This window comes from Etheostoma spectabile, chromosome 20 (assembly GCF_008692095.1).
Source record: "Etheostoma spectabile isolate EspeVRDwgs_2016 chromosome 20, UIUC_Espe_1.0, whole genome shotgun sequence".
In the NCBI taxonomy this organism is placed as follows: Eukaryota; Metazoa; Chordata; class Actinopteri; order Perciformes; family Percidae; genus Etheostoma; species Etheostoma spectabile.
The window spans coordinates 1018819-1039072 of NC_045752.1; the positions used below are offsets into that span (position 1 = coordinate 1018819).

The 20254-nt window shown below is 40.3% G+C and overlaps 2 protein-coding genes across 11 annotated transcripts in view; both read right to left on the minus strand.

Annotated features, from left to right (window-relative positions):
• pacs2 (phosphofurin acidic cluster sorting protein 2) overlaps positions 1 to 7993 on the minus strand; it is a 66009-nt gene extending 58016 nt beyond the window's left edge. For 3 of the 5 annotated variants that reach the window (XM_032499715.1, XM_032499713.1, XM_032499714.1), the window contains exon 1: positions 7621 to 7992. In XM_032499715.1, the coding sequence (XP_032355606.1) occupies positions 7621 to 7736 (116 nt within the window). In that variant the 5' untranslated portion in view covers positions 7737 to 7992. Of the gene's footprint in view, positions 1 to 7620 lie in introns of all 5 variants that reach the window. The other 2 variants (XM_032499712.1, XM_032499711.1) reach the window with 1 other exon arrangement.
• A 4130-nt stretch (positions 7994 to 12123) lies between these two features.
• Positions 12124 to 19127, minus strand: srsf5a (serine and arginine rich splicing factor 5a). Of its 6 annotated transcripts, XM_032499748.1 has the most exons (10): positions 18859 to 19127; positions 17468 to 17602; positions 17310 to 17380; positions 16279 to 16425; positions 15711 to 15789; positions 14198 to 14271; positions 14011 to 14115; positions 13398 to 13548; positions 13250 to 13315; positions 12124 to 13216 (listed from the first exon to the last, which is right to left on the minus strand). In XM_032499748.1, the coding sequence occupies exons 2-10, from the start codon at positions 17591 to 17593 to the stop codon at positions 13160 to 13162; spliced, it is 876 nt and encodes a 291-aa protein (XP_032355639.1). In that variant the 5' UTR covers positions 17594 to 17602; positions 18859 to 19127; the 3' UTR covers positions 12124 to 13159. The 6 variants fall into 6 exon arrangements, with proteins under 6 accessions (XP_032355639.1, XP_032355638.1, XP_032355637.1 ...); XM_032499747.1 differs by having other exon boundaries at positions 12124 to 13315; XM_032499746.1 differs by having other exon boundaries at positions 13250 to 13548.
• Between the last annotated feature and the right edge of the window lie 1127 nt (positions 19128 to 20254).

Here is a 20254-nt window from a genome sequence, read left to right on the forward strand (position 1 = left end):
ATAACAGCTGTTTTTATGTTGAATGAAAGTAGGACGTCAGTGTTTTTGAACAGAAATCTTAATTTAAGGTCCAGATTCATTACCTTTCTCTCTCTTTTGAGCCCTGACACTGACAACAGAACATAGCCATTTACACTGCTCCTAGAAGCTCTATTGTAGTGCAGCCTTTACTTCTGTGACGAACGCATCACTTTGTAACACACGTTATAATGCTGCTAGCGTAGCACAACCCTAGGTGAGTAGTCCTTCCCTAGGTACTGAGCATGTGCGACTCCCAACAAAGATGGAACAGAAGACAGAACAACCTTAAGTTGTTTTTAGGGTTAGGACTAAGAATTATTTTCATTGATTTATTTTTCAATTATCTGATGAATCATTTACACTTTAAACCGAAAAAGTAAGACGAGAAAGAAAACGAGAAAATTGTGCCAATTACAATTTTTTTTATAGAGCCCTAAGTGACATCTTCAAATTTCCTATTTTGTCTGACCAACCATCCAATAAGTAGCCAAGAAATGACACAAATCCTCACATTTCAGAAGCTGGAGCCATGTGAACATTGGGCTTTAAACCTGTTTTATTTATTTTTTTGACATATATACCTTATCACCTAATGAAGTTGAAATCAAACAGTCGCTTATTTGCGCATCCATACAATATGAAGCAACATTAGCATTTATTTGGAGCTGTCCTTGTGTCCACCTGAATGTAAGTCCAATAATCACTTTCCTTTTGGCTCTGTTTTTGGTCTCAACCAACTTCTGAATGAAATATCGGTCTCTTAAGTTGCTAAAGGCTTCGTTCTGTTTACCAGCCGTTTGCTAACTGTGCCTGTCTGCTGTGAGGAGTGAAGAAGGCAGCACCCAATGGGCTTTTAAAGTTTTTCACTGAAATTAAAACAACTAAGCTAATGAGAGTGGTGAGAGTGAATCAAAACGGGGCCATAAAACCAAAACAATGAGCTGAAAGACGCTCAAAAGCTATGTGGAGTTGATAATTATCAAAGACTCTATCCCTAAGAAAGACATCTTACACAAAACACATCATTCTTTTTCATTTTAAATATAAAGATTTTGATTATTGCTGCTTTAATTGAAGCAACGTAACCTTTTGAAAGCTTCTCCACCGACGGGGGCCAAACAACAACCTCTTTAATACTGAAAATTAAAAGTTTATCTGTCCCTGCAGACATCGGTGAGGCATTAGATTTTACCGAGGCGTTTTTCTGCTGATGAAGGAAACCTCAGTGTTTGATATCTCACTACTTAGCCGTTCTTATCATGTGTTTGGGTGCAGCTGGATGCCATTTAGTCTGCTCCCCGTCCCTCTGAGGTCTATTAAGACTAAAAGACCCTCTGAAGAGGACGTTATGCCCCTGGACTGAACATTTACGGCGATATATAAACTGCCAGCGGTTTGTTTAGCTCTGCTGCATCAGAGCTGACATTTTCCATAAGGTGGAGAATACACTGCCGAGTTTACGAAAAAATTCTCCACTCCATATCTCAGGCGGCCCATAATGTACTTGTCCCATTTTCCAATTAGCATGAATTTAATTTGTGGAGCGTATGCTGATAAAACATCAGTGCTGTAGCTCCATGTAGAATATTGCACAGTAATAGCTTTTAGCTGCTGAGCCCAGAGGTATTAAATATCTCACACACAAAACAGGTCTGTCATTTTTTAGCCATTTTCCCCACCTTTATTCACCTGAAACAACAGTAACTCCTTTCTATGTTGCTGTGCTGTTTCTTAGTTGCTGCTAACGTGCAACTGAATACATCCTTGACACCAAATATCCGGGTTAAACCAGGCTGTACACAGTAATCTGATGTTTATGTCTATATTTTATCAGCTGTATATTATCAGCTGCCATGATAGCTTAAGTACGCCACTACACTGTATAAACAATTTCTATTGTGTCGGTTAAGTATTCATGTTTTTGTGAAATTGCACAGCAGCTTTTCTCATGTTCCTAAACTCATTCTGCAGAGAGCCAGGCGGTCCAAACGAGAGCTGAACAGATATTATCAAAGCTGGAGCCTTAAAATCAAATATTGTCTTTGGGGAAATAATAGTAGAATACAAAAAGCAGGCAGTCAGGCGTGACGCAGGGCGCTGAGGCATGAGGAGAGTCAGCTGGGGGCCAAATTGATCGGCCTGCAGAGTCACAAAGCATCTCAAATGTGTGCGTTTGTGTGTGTGTGTGTGTGTGGAGGCGACTGCCCTTTCCCCGTCCTGCCCCGTCTGTCCTCCAGGACGCGCCGCATCAGCAAGATGGAGGATATCTGGATAACTTACATAAGGGCCAAGTACTGCTTTAAAGAACACAGCAGAGGTAAAGACGTCTGACTGAAAACAAGTGTTAAAGTTGTCGTTAGTGTGTCTTTGCTGCTTTTAGACTGAAATTTCAACACCTTTTGGATGGACCTAGCTAGTGTTTTAGTAAATTGACATAACGTTGCACTGAAATTTGGGACAGACATTCATGGTCCCCAGAGGATGAATTTTCATTCAACTTTAAAAATCATTTCCACCTATTTAGTGAAATATCAAAACACCTGCTGGATTGAAAAAGGGAAAACTTATTTAGCCACATTAATGGTTCTACTTATGGACATCACTGAATGGATTCTGTCCCCAGAGGATGAATCCTAACAACTTTTGCGATCAATGGATCTTTCCTCTGACACTACCAGCAGGTCAGTGACAATGGATGGATGTACAGACATTAAGGGTTCCTAGAGGATGAATCCCGGTGATCTCCTGACTTTTACTCAATCATGAGTTTGACATTTGTGGGTCTCAGCAACTGTTAGATGGATTGCCATGAAATTTCGACTGCTTAACTTTTCCTCTAGTGCGCTAAACATCAGCATGTAAGCACACTGTCGTTTGCACCTGTAAGTACTGCCTCACACAGCTGCTGGCTGTAGACTCTTAGTCTTGTTTAAACTCCCAAACGTTGGTACAGAACATGGCACCGAGTGCAGGACAACAAGAACGGGGCGAAAATAAAACAATGACATGCTTTAACTGCCTCTCATTCATCCTACTCTAAATTCCCGCAGTGTGAGCATCCCAGGCAACCGGGGGACAAAAGAGCGAGTGTCTCGCTGCGGCTCAGAGAGACATCTCAGCACTCTCGCCTCCAACAGGCCCAAATATGACAGCCTACTGGGTCAATCTGCCACTCAAGGGCCCCGTTGAATCCCGCCTCTGTCTCAGAGATTGGCCCCATCTCTGGCAGCACTTAGCCTCACGCCTGTAGGCAACTCATGCCCACTTCAAATAAATACCAAGTTGAAATGCAGCTTCTTCCCTTGGCTCCTCAGACCAGGCTTAGGTGTTAACGTCGCTGCCGGGATTGATTTTATACGCAGGTTAGAAGGCTGAAGAGAAGACTCTCTCTTAGAAAACACGTCCATCTTTAGGAATAAGTGCGCAATTACTGGAACACAGACACCCCGAGCGATGAAAAGCTGCACTCGTTGCTCATTCAAATGCCTCTCACAATGAGAGGAAAGAACATAGGAGCACATTTCACATTAACACTTAAGATGACACTCAGGCCGACTGCTGAGGAGTAGAATGAGGACACCTTCACGTTCTTCCCATCCACATTATGAGCAGTAGCCGACCCTGTCCTCATAAACTCTCTTATTAAAAGTGCACGTGACAACATTTGCATTCCAGCAGCCACTTCTACATCCGACATCTGGATTTCCAGACCGCAGGTAATTATCATTCAACCACCCTCTAAGATAGGTGATTAAAGCCCCTCCCCCACCTATGATAAGTGATTATTAAGCATCTCAGCGTTGAGCTGGCCCGTGTCCTGGAGTGACTCTGGGAAATGTGAGATCAGCGCAGAGGCAGCACTTCTAAAAGCCTCCCAGCATTATCGCCTTGGCCTCCACAGACCAGGTAAACAAGGTAAAAAAAAAAAAAGGAGGTAAAACAAATCAGAAGAGGACACAGTATAGCATTTGATATTCAAGTGTTTACTTGGACCCTTATGACGTACAGCAGTTCGCTTCAGTGATGAACCCATGTGAGGTAAATGAAATCCCGGGAAGGGATTAAGACACAAAAGGTTTATCCTGTATGTAGCACGGATCACATCTACTCTCATTTTGGCAACAAAACAGAATCAGAGTGCTGTCTACTTTGAGGCCTGCACCTGGATCACCACAAGGATGGAACATGTTACTGTAGTCCCTACACTTTCCACCTGGAATATTTTGTCTTATGTCTTTGCATCTTATGTAAAGGCAAGCAAGACTCTGACATCAGAGTTGCCTTTAAATGCAGGGCTAACCACAGTCCCTGCAGTTTTGTATACTTTACAAAAAGACACACACACACACACACACACACAAAAAACACTCAACTCACGTCTTTCCAACGTGTCTGTTCCATGCATGTTCCAGCAGCTAACACGATATGCATATTTTTCACTTCTTGCAGAGAGAAAAACGATTCTACTCTCATGTCTTACAAGTTAACTATGAGGATGGAGCCTGGAGGTTAGCTTAGCTTAGCATGAAGACTGGAAGCAGGGGGAAACAGCTAGCCTGGCTCTGTCTGAAGGTAAAATCCGAGCACCTCTAAAGCTAAAAATATATATATATATATATATATATATATATATATATATATCTCAGTAAAAACCACTGAGTTGTAGTTTTGCGAGAGGTCACACGCCAGAGCCTTTCCTGGAGCAGTGACGGTCCGGAGCTCCAGCTCCAGATATGAGAGTGGTATTGATCTTCTCATCCAACTCTTGGCCAGAAAGCAAATAAGCGTTTTTCCTAAAAAACACAGCAGCCCAGCACTTACCCAGGCTGCTACTGGCACGAGGAAATCTCTGACATAATTAAACATTACTCAAGATACATTTCACAGTTTTTTCATGTCTCATTACAAACTAAATCAGAAGTAAGTATGTAGCGGACAATCTGCTTTTGATGAGTAGGCATTTGGCTGTGAAGGACTGTGTGAATCATAAACCTAAAACACATTTTTAATTAAATGGGTGAAAACACTGATTGTGCACAATTTATCACTTTTGCCAAGATCTGCAAAACACATTCTCCCATGTGCCTCCTCTACCCTGAGTTTCTCTCAGCTTTCTTTCTGTTTTGATAGAGATATATATATAGAGAGTTATATACACACACACAGTATATAGATTTAAAAGGCACCCTGTGGAGTTTTTGTGTAAACAAACAAATACATTGCATTCAGTGTTACTGCCCAAAACACATTGTGTGTATCCCTGAGGTCTGACAAACAATGCATTGTCTTTTGTTCTATCTCAGTATGTTTCAAATATTCTTTATTATTGTACAACTGTTTGCATTTAAAATATATATATCTGACACACTTTTATTGTATTTCTTTTCTCTTACTATGTTTAGTGCTGTGCACCAAAATACCAATGCAAATTGTGTGAAAACCAACTTAGCAATTAACCTAATTCCTCCTAAAACGCTTGCAAAGGCAATTTATTTTAAGTTTTTTGTATACTGCTTTGTATACATAATTGGTGTCTGTCTTGTGTATCTGTATCTTTTTTGTTGTTGTTGTTGTTGTTTTTTATGGACCGTGAGTCTAATAATAAAGGCTATCTATCCATCTATCTATCTATCTATCTATCATCCAGGTTTACTAGTTTGCGCTCTCCTTTCTGCACAAAACTGTGACTAGAGGTCACAAACTCCACAGGAAACCTTTAATTTAAAATAAATAAAAAAGGGATATCGACAGCAGTCAGTTTGTTAATCCACCTCGAGAGGTTGACATCAGTGAAAGAGACGTTGATTTGACGTCTGGCTGACAGGCGGACTTTCTCCTGTCTAAACTGTGACTGAGGGCGGTCAATAGAGAGCGGGGGTGAGCTTGATTGGCAGCGGGGTGACTCTGCTGAGCCCCACTGTGTAGGAGACTAACAGAAAACAAAGTGGATCTTTTTGACTTGAACGTACACTGTTGGTGTTGCCGACAGACACGCAGGGTCGGGGGGGGGGGGGGGGGGGTTTGAACCTGGCACTGGTTTTAGTCACTGAAAGCTTTTTGTCCACTCTGCTGAACAACATCCAAGCTATGCTATTTCCTGAAAATGAATTGGTCTAATTTCAGCTAAAAGCCATGCAATGTAATACCCACTGAAGGTATTAACTTAAGAGGATAGAGAGAGGCTAAGGAGAGGCAGTCATCACTTTAAAATAAATAAATGCAAACTCTCTTATTAATTACAGCAGAGTTTTATTACTCTGACAGCAGGTATTAGCCAAGTGGGGTTTAAACCACAAACTCTATATTATGTCAGAATGCTTTGATTACATCGCCAGAAACCAATATAACTGGTCTTCCTCTGGTCTTTTTTTCTCCAGTGAGGCTTTGGTTAAAGAAGAAGTGCTTTTATATGACATCCATCACGTAGAAAGGTCACTGGAAATTACCATCAAGGAATTGGAAAGGTAACTGATTTTTTAACCACAAATTCATTTTAATTGGACAACGTTTCAATCCGGATCCAAATCTTCCCCTCACCTCTATAAAAAAAAGAAGAGTTAAAACCATTAAATCCCACATTTAAAAAAAAAAGAATGGCTGATTTGTGCAACTTTTGTCATGACTCCATGAAGCTGCACGTCAGGAGAAAAGACACCAGAGTGACAGAGAGGTAATATTACTGTAAAAATGAATATCTTTGGGGTAATGGCGTTGTTGGTCTGATAAAACAAGCAGTTTGAAGACGTGACCTTGACCTCTGGGAGACATTTACATTATTTTCAACATACGTACATTTTAAAGACTATAGATGAATCGATAAGGAAAATAATCGTTAGTTTGGAGCCCTATCGTGGAAATCCTCATCAATCTGAGCTCCTATGTAAACAAATGCATCACCATGGCGCTGACAAAGCCCATGGGATGGAGTCGCAAGATCCAGAAAAAGCTACCAAGAGGACCTGAAGTTTGGGATTGTTTAATCCAAATGAGATTGGTTTATCAAAAATGATGCAATACTTATAATCTAATAATATAAATCAGAGCTGATCAGTAGGTTACATCAGAATTTGGCAGGAGGATTTTTTTTTTTTTCAAGTGTGAACCCAGCAGCAGCCTCTGAGTCTCTGGGGGTCACCAGAGTCAAATGGTCTCCATGGTGCAGCCTGCTGGCACAATGATCTGGCATAAAGCTGGTTATCTATTTTAACAGCAGAGTGTGCGATTATGAGCATTCAGGGCTTTCAACACGCGCCTATCTGCAGAATAAACACACTTACAGTGGGATCTAACAGTGCACCCAAGGCTAGAGCTGCAGTATTTGATTGGAAGTTGTTTGTGGTGGTGGCTGAACCAGAGTGGTTAAACACATTTGTATTTACCACTAGGCTACATGAGAACATGGCTGAATAAGCCCGCTGCGGGGCCTGCATTGGCATCCACCTGGCATGATGATATCATCCAGCTAGCTGCTGCTGGTGGTGGTAAGCCGCTGTGCAGCTGGAACGTTAGCTATCGGTTCCATGACAGCCTGCATGGCGCATTGAAAACGCTTTAAAAGTTTAAAAGGACGGGTGGTGTGCGTGCGAGGTGGCGCCCTACCTCGGGATGCAGTTCGGGGAGGATCCATCTATCTCCCATGTTGCAAACAGGTTCATGGGGACCGGTCTGTTGAGAGCCCCGCTCCCGAAACTCAACCGGCCGCTTCTCTCCGCCATGGTCCGGGCTGCGGGTGGGACTGTCCGACGCCGAACTGGGAATTGGTCAACAGCAGACCGGTTGCGGGTCTTCTGGGCGCGTGCGTGTGTGACCGTTAAATAAAGCCGTGACACGCTCACGTTAGTGCGATGGGAACGGCGGAGGACGAGCTCATTTCTCCGTCCTCGTCGAGCCAGGGCAGGTCGCTGTGGTCCTTCCGTGCCGCGGAGCTACTGCAGTGGGAGCCGAGCACTAGTGAACCGAGCGCGAGCGAGCGAGCGAGCGCGGAGCTTGTTGTGCCTAACACGCTGCTCCCGGGGTATGGGGGGTGATTAGAGCCACGCAGAGAGGAGAGGCAGGAAAAGCCAGCATGTATGCAAAACTTAGTTCAATCGAAAGTTGTTTCAGTGGTTTTCAATCTTCATGTGACTGATAATTGAGTCATTGTTTTCCCCTTTAATTCATTTTTTTTGTTGTGTTTACTACTTTTAGACAGTGGTGGACAAAATCACTAAGGGACTGTTTGTTTTTCATATGAGGGGCTACAGGAGGAGTTTTTGGGTCTTTCTTAAAACCCTCCCTTTGCCAATAATAAGTTTTTACATGACCCTCTAAAATGATTGGGAAAAAAACGCATGAACCTCCCCACTATTTATTTGGCAAAGATGTACAGATAGCCATTGTTGTTGTTTTTTTACAACTTTGACATACAGTACACTAACCGGCGGCCTTCTCAACCTACACATCACACTCATTGACTGTATATCATTATTAATATTAACGGTCTATGATCACACTCCATTATTATTGTGGCCATTTCAGTAGATTTGCTCACTAACAGTGTTGTGGAAACGCAATAAGCATGGAAACTAAATGCACACTTCCTGCATTACTGCATTACTTCAATTACTAAGTTACTCCTCTAGTAAACTAGTATTCACATGAAATAAGACAACAAAACATTGAGACCATTCAACAGAGTTCACTGGGTAGTAACAAATTCAACATGTGAACTGGTTGCTATGGACTCCGTCACTAGGCTCCCTCAGTCATTGTATCTGTTAGCATGGGTAAAGCTGCTGAAGATGAACATTATCCAAAACTCCATCTCTCAGACTAGCGTCAGTTTGGGAGCTAGCATGCTACCACCCCTTCCTTCTCAGTGAATTGAAAAATGCTATTGTTTAACACACAATTCACGAATAATCACGGGACTGGAAGATCATTGAACGAGTATGGTAAGCAACCTGGACCTCCCGTCCTGTCCCCCGGCTTGCTTGCTCTCAGCTTGCATTTTCCAAAATAAAAGCTTGTCCCTGTACCGCTTTCGGTTTGCGAAACTAGTGTAATGTTTGATGTTTATGCATATATACCTTTTAAAGTACCCATCGCTAAGAATACCAATTCAATTTTTCAGCAGATGTCTTAGGTTCAATCACAATTGGAGCTTAATAAGCGTCATATGTTGTGGCTTTATAGGTGGGGCAAGATTTTATTCAGTTTGGGAATCTGCACGGTTCAAAAGCTTCCGTCATAATGATCTTGGTTAGTGTAATGGCTGGAAACAACAGAGGGACCCTCTGAACTTAGCGATAGAGGGGGGGGAAAAGAGCAAATGAGAAAGCTACATGGAAAAATAGTGACTAAAAAGCCATTATGTATTAACATTTTTCAGATAAAAAGTGGTGTACCCTTCCCCTTTGACTAAAAAAAGTGGATTGAACCCTCTTCACAAAGCACTAAAAAGACATGCCAGCCCCGCTACACCCCACACTTTCCCGCCCCCCCCCCTGTATTTCTCCAGTGTGCATTTCCATAAATACCGGACAGGTCCTATACCAATCTGCGAGTCTTGAAACTCCATGTAAAAGGGAATGTTGCATTAATATACCTTGTAAAGTACCATTACGCAAAAGGGCCACTTCAATAATTTCAATAACATTGGACTTAAAGTTGTTGATGCATTAATGTGTAAGCGTCACTAATGTTGCGGCTGGTAAAGGGTTAATTGTAACTATTTTATGTAATGCTGGGTGTCTATATGTTTCAGTTGATATTTGGTATTAATAATCTTGGTCAAAGCTGTCAAAATAAATGTAGTGGAAACTACAATACTGGCCTCGAAAATATATTGGATAAGAAGTAAAAAGTAGCATAAAATGGAAATATTAAACACAGGTATAAATGTGTCATAAAAAACATCCTGTAATTAAACAATGTAGTTATTATAATGAGAAACCGAGCAGATTTATTTTCTTTTGGGTGGCACTAATTTGCAAGCAGCTTCATTTCAATGCCACTGCTGTGAGTCTTCCTAAGCTGACTCGTCTCTGGCATTAACCACCCCTCATACTTTTCCCAGGAACAACGTAAATGAAGGTCTCTCCAGGCTGCATTTTGCTCACGTCTTTGGCAGGTGCAGCCAGTGCTGGGGAGGGTGTGTGTGTGTCTGTGTGTGTGTCGGGGGGGGGTGTCCTTGGACACAAGCCCTGTCGGTAGATCAATTCCCAAAAATGGCACTGCACAGCATCCAGAAACGCAGGCCCACTGCTGCTGCACATGTCACTGTGCTGCTTGCAGAGCACCAGGTGCAGGAGTTTCATTTTCTCCCCTAATTATGCAACTTCTTGTAGCCTACATTTTTAATCAGACCCTTTTGCAAACTAGGCTAAACCTGCTCTCACACAATACAACAATTTCCCAACTATAAAGAAGTGAATTCATATTTATTATACTAATGAATATTGATTACTTATTTTCATTTATGCAAACTGCCATGTCTTCTCCAGTCTAATGAGATCTTACTACAAACAGGTACTGCCACCATGTGGTGATCAGGGAAATATTAAATGAGCTTTTGTTCTCAAATACATCATTTAGTCAAATGAAATCTTGTGCAATATGTTTAAAGCTTACTTTCATGAGGAGGAACCATTCACCACGGCTCTATGCATTTCTTTATTTGTATCATCTGTATTTATATTTTTACATTCTGAGAACTTACTTTTTCAATATTTTTGGTTTATATTATTGTCACACTTCCATATTATTTATATTATATTATGGTTACTTACGTTTGCTATATTATTTAATTACTTATTATTCAATTTAATTTTATGTCACTTACTTAACTTGCAATATTTTTTGTACTCTTGCCACCTCACTTTACTTTACAATACTTTTTAGATAACGCCACTTTACATTCATTCAGTACTTTTTGCATATTGTCTGTTGTTGCCTCTTGTTTGTTGGTTTGTTTTTTATTGTGGAAAACTGCAGCTGTAATAAGTGAATTTCCCCATTGTGGGATGAATAAAGTGTGATCTAATCAAGATTTTCAGGGACTGTATGACAAGACTTGGTAACTTTGAGGATTAATGTGAGCTGGTGGATAAGCTGTTATATGAATGCATTGATAGCTTGTATATAAGTATAGCTTTTCTGTTTTATAAATAGCCACCGCTCTCTTAAACTAGAAGTCCTTCCTTGGTAGCGCACGTGTTTCTTACAGTCTCATATGTATTAAAAAAGAAAGATTGCCTTGGATCAAGTCATGTTCCCTTTACAATCCAAATACATTAATAAAGAGTGGTGGAAGAATTTTGCAATTCTTACTCAAGTAAAAGTAGCTTACTAAAACCCAGGCGCCCTGACAGCTCACCTGGTTGAGCGTACGCCCTGTATACCAAGGCTCAGTCTGGGTTCGAGTCCAACCCCAAAAAGTTCTAATACCACACTGTGAAATTACTCTGTTGCAAGTAAAAGTCTTGCATTGGAAATGTTACTTAAGTAAAAGCAAGTGTTATCAGGAATATGTACTTAAAAGTACATGCAGACAATGTAACAAACTATCAAAATAGCTGCAAATTTATTTTTCTGTCGATCTAATAAAACCTACTGTTTTAGCTTTACTTTAATATAATGTACATATACTTGCATTTGTGTAGTTTATTTATTAAAGCATCATATTTCATAAATATTGTTTTGTATGCAAGATCTTAATCTATAACTAGTAGCAGAGGCTGTCAAATAAATGTAAAGGATACAATATTTCCCTTTAAAATGTAGTGAAGTAGAAGTTATTCTACTTAGCGGCATTCCACTACTGCAGGCAAGAAAAAACATTCCTTAAAAAAAAAGAAGAAAAAAAGTATACTTTGTGATTCAAGTTTTCAAAAATATTAAATAGCACCTCTAGGTAAGATGGCACCCCGCTGTAACTAGTCACTTTATGGATTGAAATATTTCTACGATTTTAATAAAGAGAATTTTCTGTAATCCACAAGCATCTTAATTTGTTTTATGAGATATAAATAACTAAAATAAAGTCAAATAAATCTGTGTATATATATTTTTTTAAACATTAAAGAATTCACATTTATTCGTATTATTAAAGAAAACAGTATGTAAATCAAGTTTTATTGGGTTTGCATTTGGAGTTCAACTTTTGTGCTGTAATAACTGCAGGACAGAATCAACATTGGCTGCCAGATTGAACAGTTTGTGAAAGCTTTATTCGGTTGAACTGCAGAGACTTAAATACGTACGAGTCTCTCGACCCACATTCACAAAATGTATTTTAAAAAAAAGTCACTGTTGTGTCTGGACATTACTAAAAAAATTAAATGACAATATGCAGTGAGTGTTTTATTAGTATCAAATGAATAGTCATTTAGAGACATTGCTTCCTGCTGAAACAGACCCACAAAAACCTACAGGCCAAGCTGGAGATAAAACAAAAAGCAAAGAATAAATCACGAGACTCTGATACAGCAGTGTTGAACAAAATTAATGCTCGATTCCGACATCACTCGACAAGAAAGCTGAAATTAACCACCAACTGAGATGTTTGCATTGTTGTGCTCACACATCAGGGCGGGGATACAACCTGGTAGATCAACAGAAGCAGAATCACAGTTTCACGGCAATGCCAGAGCTCGCGTTACAACAAAAAAAAAAAAAAACATACCTAGGAACATTTTGGGGAATGAATACCATTCCCACCTAACCTTCAACTGCTGTGAACACTCAGACAAAGCACAGGGGAGTGGATGGAATCATAACACGGCAGACAGCTAGGACAGGCTGCAGGACTAAGAATCACTGATCAAAATTGTATCCGTCACCGAGTATTTCATCAAAATATAAAGGGGATTTTAAAAGAGGGAAATCATTAAGTAATGGGCACACCAATTTATTTTTTTTCCTGTGGAAGCACGTCCAAACTAACAAAAACAAAGAAATCAAAGCCAATGTGGTCGCATTAATGACCTTAAAGATCTTATTTTAAAAGAGCCCATTTAAAAAGGCGATTTCCTCCCCTGCAACAAAATGAAACAGAAAAAAAATAAAAAAACAAAACAAAAAAAACCATCACATGTCACCATACAGGCCTGTGGTGAGCAACTATCAGTCTATTTTATGGTCGACAGGTGTACCAATCTCAGTGTTTGCTGTCTGCAGATGCGGAGCGGGAACGTGAACGAGAACGAGAACGGGAGCGGGACTGTTTGTTCTGAACAGGAGCAGGTGAACGGGAGCGAGACCTGGAGCGGGACTTGGAGCGAGACTTGGAGCGGGACTTGGAGCGAGACTTGGAGCGGATTTGGAGCGAGACTTGGAGCGGGATTTGGAGCGGACTTGGAGCGGGATTTGGAGCGGGACTTGGAGCGGGACTTTGACCTGGAGGGGGATCTGCCTGTGGCCCTGCCCCCTCCTGATGTCTTCTTCTCGGGGGTGCGACTTACAGACCTGGATCGGCTCCTGGAGCGGTTGCGACTTCTGGAACGACTCCTTGAGCGGGAGTAGCTGCGGGAGCGGCTCTTGCTGTGACTGTTGGAGAGAGAAGTCATTTTAAATGTATATCCTGTGGAATTATGCAGTTTGACTATGTAGGACATAATACAAGAAACAAAAACACAGCAATCTTCACTGCACTGGGCAGGGTCTTCATGTAAAAATTAGAGAGTCTGGCATTGATACATCTGCACAGTTGTCCCAAATCATATCATGTTCTGTTTGATTACTAATACTCAGCAATACACAATGAAATAATTTAAGTTATAGAGCAAAACACGTTAAACACTGGGAAATGCTACAATATATGTATATTTCTAAAATATTTCCCTAAATGTTTAACTATTCCCCCAAAGTGTTTACTTGTGATGAGTGGTCCTGTTAATTGATGTTTTTACATAATTACACATACTTTTTTGCCTGCCACTACTGGGGGCCACAAAAGAGCAAGTACAGCTTTAACACGAGGCTTCAAGAAACTGTGAAAAAATAACTCACCTTCTGCTGTCCTCAAAGATCTTAATCTTGCGTCCATTCAGCTCTGACCCATCAAGCTTGGAGATGGCATTCTTCATGTCACTGCGGGATGCAAACTCAACCACTCTGTAAAAAGCAGAAACTTTTATTAGGACCAAACTCTGTGGACAAAGACCATTTGAGTTTGACTAACAGAAGAGAAACTCACCCTTCATTTTTGTTGGGCCTGTGGGCGTCCACAAAGGTAACTTCACCTGCTTTTCTCATTAGGTCTTTCAGGTCCTGTTTCAAGGCATAACATAGGATTAGTGACGTGGAACAAAAAAATGAGGTGTCAGTGAGAGCCTTTTCAGACCTGGGGGGAGAGAAATGAGCAGGCAGCAAGAAACCAGCACACACTGAAACTTGGGTTATCTAATGCTGACTTATGTCACTGTGATAATCTCCCATTTCAGTGGAGGGCATGTAAACAAAAGAGCCACTGAAAATGCTTTGTGTGGACAAGTGTTGCCTTTACTGAAACAGTTGTAAAGCCCCATTAATTGGCTCCATGATTTTGCATCAGCAAAGAAACATACTCAACTCCATAGTGAGACGCCTGACAGGTTAACACAGCAGTAAGGTTTTAATGTATTCAAGTCTAAAACTTGATGCATTGTTGCGTACAAGTTAACATTGGATTTTGTGTCTGAGCATGTGAGATGAACCTGTGTATTTATTGGTGGTAGGAGGACAGTAGTACTCTGGGTAAGTAGACAAAGTTTTGGTTTATATGACCTATAAAATGAACTGGCTTAAAAGTCCTAGTGTTTACATTGTAAAACTGCCTCCTTCCAATTTGAGACTGTAAATCTACACCCCTTTACCACCCGACCCTAAACAAACCCAATCACATGAGTTTTATGCTACTTACCGCTCCATACCCAGGAAGATATAAGCATAGAGCCACTTGTCCAAATAGCAAATGGGAACCAATGCAGTGTTAAGCCCTTGAGAAACGACCTCGGCCTTGACTCAGCATCCGGCCTCCACAAGTAAGGAACCACCAGAGAGCAAGTAGGGGGAGGGGTGTGCGCCCAACTCAACACCCCCCCAGCTCCATCAGCAACAGAAAAAGACCCAAACGGGAGAGTGTAGGGACCGTGGATTTGAGGGGGGGTTACAGCAGTCGGGGGTGCCTGCCCACAGAACCTCCAGACTGTGGCTACGGACCTCCTAAGGCTACCGTATCCTGCGCTAGACCACTTTCACCCGCTACGGGGCCCAGCCAAGACTTTAGACCGGCGGCAACTGCGTGTAAGGAGAGGCACCAAATGGACACTATTCAGAAAAACAACCAGGAGAGGGCGCTACACACTTCTGACACCTCCATGGAGAGGTGTCTACACCTCTGATATTAAAAGGAAACCATATCAGAGAATCTGTTAAAAAAAACAGTTAAATGTTTTTGGTGGGAATACTTATTTGCAGCTGTAACATGCTGTTGTCTGCAAAAAAAAGTAGGTAGAGAGGAAAAAAAAACAACTTTCTATTGTAATTGGCCGATTAACTTTTAGTTTTTTGTAATCTGACTAGAGACAAATTGACCCAGGTTGATCGAATAAATGCTGCTTCATAAAAAAATAAAAAAATTTAAAAAAGCATGTACTTACAGGGTTATATAGATTTCTTTTAAAGTGTTTGTCAGATAAGATGAATAAGAAAGTTTAGCAATCTCTTACCTGCCAGCTGATTCGTGAAGAAAGGTTCTCCACAATAAGCCTGTGGTCCGTCCGTACAGGAGGGCCATACCTGTCCAGTCAACACAAACCAAAAAAGAAGACTTTAATACAACATTTTCAATGAAAAAAAAAAATAAGTAAATTGTTTTACTATATAAAAAAAAATGCATCGAAATCACTCCGCAAAGCCCTGTGTTAAATATGGGCAGTGAAATTCAACAGAATTTCTTCTCACAGCACAGCCTGTTTTGCTTCATAGTCACCTCTGTTTGTTGTATTTAAAGAGCTTTGTCAATATTTGAATTTCATCCAGGAGGAAGAAATCCGGTCCATATAAAATCAGATGATTTTATCTTGAGTGAGTGCTAGGCAACGGTCAGTTCATTGCACTTTGTGACTTTGGCACAACTAGATAAAATGAAAGACACACGCCTTCACATGACTGTGAAAAGGGCAAGAAATCTGTAATACTGGTTTTACTGTACTTTCCCTCTGCGTCGAAACAAGTCACAAGTAGAAGTTACTAGTTAGTTAAGGTTTGAGAAAACTCCTTTTAGTGCAAATGTACCTGGATCCACTGCTGCGAGATTGGCGATAGCCGCCACCGCCACCACTGCCACCTCCGCCGCCACCAAAGCCACCGCCACTGGAACGTCCCATTCCTCCAGGGCCGCCACCTCTTCCTCTTCTGGAGCGAGCATGCTCAATAGTGACCCTGAAATGAAGAGCGAGAATTCCTTAGGATAATACAATCAGATGAATAACAAACTAAATGTTTCCAATACTTCTATGAAGGAGGAAATGTAGGTTGCTAGGTAAGTCCATGATATACATACAAAGCAATGAAGAAATTCTGTGTGGGCGACGACAGATAAAAAAAAAAATGCATCAACAGACTCCTGCTTTACAGGTAACAGAATGTCTGTAGTGATGTAATCGCGAGACAAATGTTAAATCTTAAGTGTCCGACATCACACATGCTGGCGATTTTACTGTAAAACGAGTAGAAAAATCAAATTTTGTTTTTTTCCTCGCTGGAAAATTTGACGGTTTGTTACAAAGGCATTACTGCAACAGAATATGGTGCATCAAGAAAACTGCAGTTTAATAGTACCACTAGGGGTACTTTAGAGTACTGCAGGGGTACCTGAGATTTTATTATGCAGAATTCCTAAAATAATTAGTTTTGGATTATAAACAATGGAAATGTAGGCTTACATGCAAGGTTTTTTTTTTTGTTACATGCTTGTTCATTAGCCCAAACAGACGTAGCGCAGTATTGTACCTTTTTTGGCCCCCAAATCAGTTCATTATTATTTTTTATTTTTTTTTATGTGTAAGAACCACTGGTATGACTAAATTATGTCCTCCCAAATGAAGAACTGAGTGGTAGTAGACAAGGCTTGCATGCTCTTCAAAATATTTAAAAGGCACCACAAACAGCGCTACACAACAAACCTAGTATAAACCCAATTTATTACAGTAACTGAAATCAGATGCTACACTTCATTTTGGTTACAGGCCCACAATTTAGTCCGTGTGAACATGCCATGAGTAAGTGCCCCAGAACAAAGAAGCCATGTAAGATTTGATTTTTACCTTTCACTGCACAATTCTTTGCCATTCAACTCGTACACAGCATCATCTGCATCTCTGTGATCATCAAATTCCTGAAAAGAGTTGAAAGAAAAAGGTTATTTAACCACAAAAACAGGCTCAGAACTCTTAATTTACACATAGTGGTCAGGCACACTCACCACAAAGCCAAATCCATTCTTCAAGTTGATTTCCCGAATCCGTCCATATCCCTTGAAAAACTTCTCCACGTCTCTCTCTCTGGCATGCGGGCTCAAACGGCCGATGAAGACTCGACAACCACTCATTGTTATCTGCTGAGAAGGGGAAACAAGACCAGGTAAACATTAAACCAAAGTAGTGGGAAAAGTAGAATAAAAATAGTTTAATATTTGAAGCTCAGTACGATGATTCACTTAACGTATACATATTTATACATATATTACAGTATGTACAAGTTCAAGGTTAATTAGTAACAGATCTATTACTATTGACAAATACAGACAAGATCCTGTATTCCAGACTTTTGAAGTTGTGTAATTCATTAAAAAATGGTCAAATTGTTTAGCATTAAGCATGACCTGGATTGAAAATGACTAGTGAAACTGAACAATCAACAAGACCAAAAGACACATAAGCCTGATCTGGCCAAACCAGTTTCACCATAGTAGAAACTAACCATACTCCTCTCCCTGTTATTAGTTAACGTTGCACCTGGCTAAACTTAATTAAAAACCTATACCAAGTTTATAACTTTATGGTTATTTTTGATGGACTGGTTTTTAAAATGGAGTTTCACATTCGACTCAGGTATTTCTATGTGTTATGACAAAATTGTATTAATGGCTATTGGCAGTATTTCCTGATTTATGGAGTGATTAAAAAGCATAACAAAACTCCCTTTGTAAAACATTTTAGTCTATTACGTCAACGAAATAAAGAATTTTGAACCTGACTAGCTAGTGTCTTAGAACACATTTCGATAGCACCCAATCTCCATTCGACGGCACCACAGCTTGCAAAAAGGGACCATTAAGTTAATTATTCACTTCAAGGCTAACGTTAACTTAGTACTTAGTATTTTGATACTAGTAACCAATTTAACATGACAAGTCTTATGAACGGAGATATCTTGGTTGAAACAATCGTATAGGCCCCACATAGCCTGCAAGTCCTTTACTACGAGGATTCACTGCGATACCGTCATAGATGGTAATACCGTTGCTAAGTTAGCTAGCTAGTCTCAATTGCACCTTAAATTAATGCGTCGGTGAAAATAATAAATTAGATGTTTAAAGATTAAAAAAATAACACCCAATATAGCTGTCTAATATTATAATAAAGCAGACTTTTCTTCACTCGGCTTAAAAATAAATAATTTCGCTTCGTTCTCGGTGCGTCCAAAAGGGTGGTTTGCTCGCCTCGAGGTCGACTACGGTTAGCTTAATGTTAGCTACCTGATGACGTTAGCTACAAAGACTTCTCTGTTCAGAACATACGAACTCCACGGTTGGTTAGCTGTTTTTAAAACACATACCTACAGTTAAGACAATTTGTTAAATCACATTCTCACCGATTCTTTTCTTCTCTGTCTCCCGTTGTGATCTTTACGTCGTGGGTATGTTGCAACTTTAACTGTGTCGTCTAAGTGATACTTAACTATAACAAAATGGCGAGTGGGTCCAAAAGAGCAGGGGCCAGGAAGCGAATATTTTCCAGGGAGGGGAGGGCATGTGCCGCCCTACTTTGCCTTAATCTGCCTCTGATTGGCTTACACGGAAATTATTACCTTAACCCTCACCAATCCTACTCCTTTTGCCTAAACCTAACCAACCCAACTAGAGGTGAGGTGACAAGCCAATCAGAGGGAGAGTAGGGCGGGTCATGTCTTCCCCGTGCATTTGCAATCCTGTGCGAATAAGAAATGTGCTGCTGCCTTTAACTGTCTATTCTGCCTTCACGTAGCCAAATAGTCAGGGGTTAGTCCTTATTTTTACAGTCTATGGGTTGGTGACATTATTATATATTTATGGTCGGCCATTAACCGTTAATATAATAAATCCATGCCATTAACTGCCGCGGTTCTTAGTCTTCTTTAGTTTTATTTGCGGGGCTATACATCAACTTTTAAGAGACACGCCGCCACCTACTGTACCGGAGTATGTAACATGACTTTAAACAACCAACATTAATACATTAACAACAACAACTATATAAAAAAGTTATATTCTGCATATTAAACCTGTTTTATTTAAATAAAACCCCTTTAACTTGTTTTTCCCCTGTCTGTCTTAACAGTCCTTTGATGGTCCAACCGCTTACCAAATCTACCACCCTGTCCTTCAATCATTGTCTTTCTACAACCCATCAGCACAGTTTCCTTGCAGTTTCGAGTCTCACCTTTTATCTCACACTGTCTTTTTCATCATGTATAAAGTAGCATTGAACTGTCATGGTTAATCCTTAACTCAATCCATCAATCAATAATCAATCAGTCGTACAAGGTAGCCTACAATGCCAGTGACATGTAATCCCATCATCTTAACTCGGTTAAAGTTGACGACTTTGCTGCTTTTGCAGTTATTGTATAAAATCAACAAATAAATGATGATATCATCGTATCAATAAGACTATTCATCCCCAGGGGGAATGCAATATTAAAGTTAACATTAATCAACAATAATCATAATCCAATACACATTATTCTGAAATGGGCCATTCTGAAAAATGAGCACTTTTACCTTTGGTCCTTAAAGTATATTTTGTTGCTAACACTTAAGTGTTTTTACTTGAATAACGTTTTTAAATGCAGGACTTTTACTTGTAACTGTAACAGAGTATTTCTGCATTGTGATATTGCTACTGTGATATTGCTACTAAAATATTTGAGTACTTATTCCACCACGGGCTTGTAGCCTGACTGAAACTGGATTTTGATATTTGAGTTTTTGAAAACAGATGATACATAA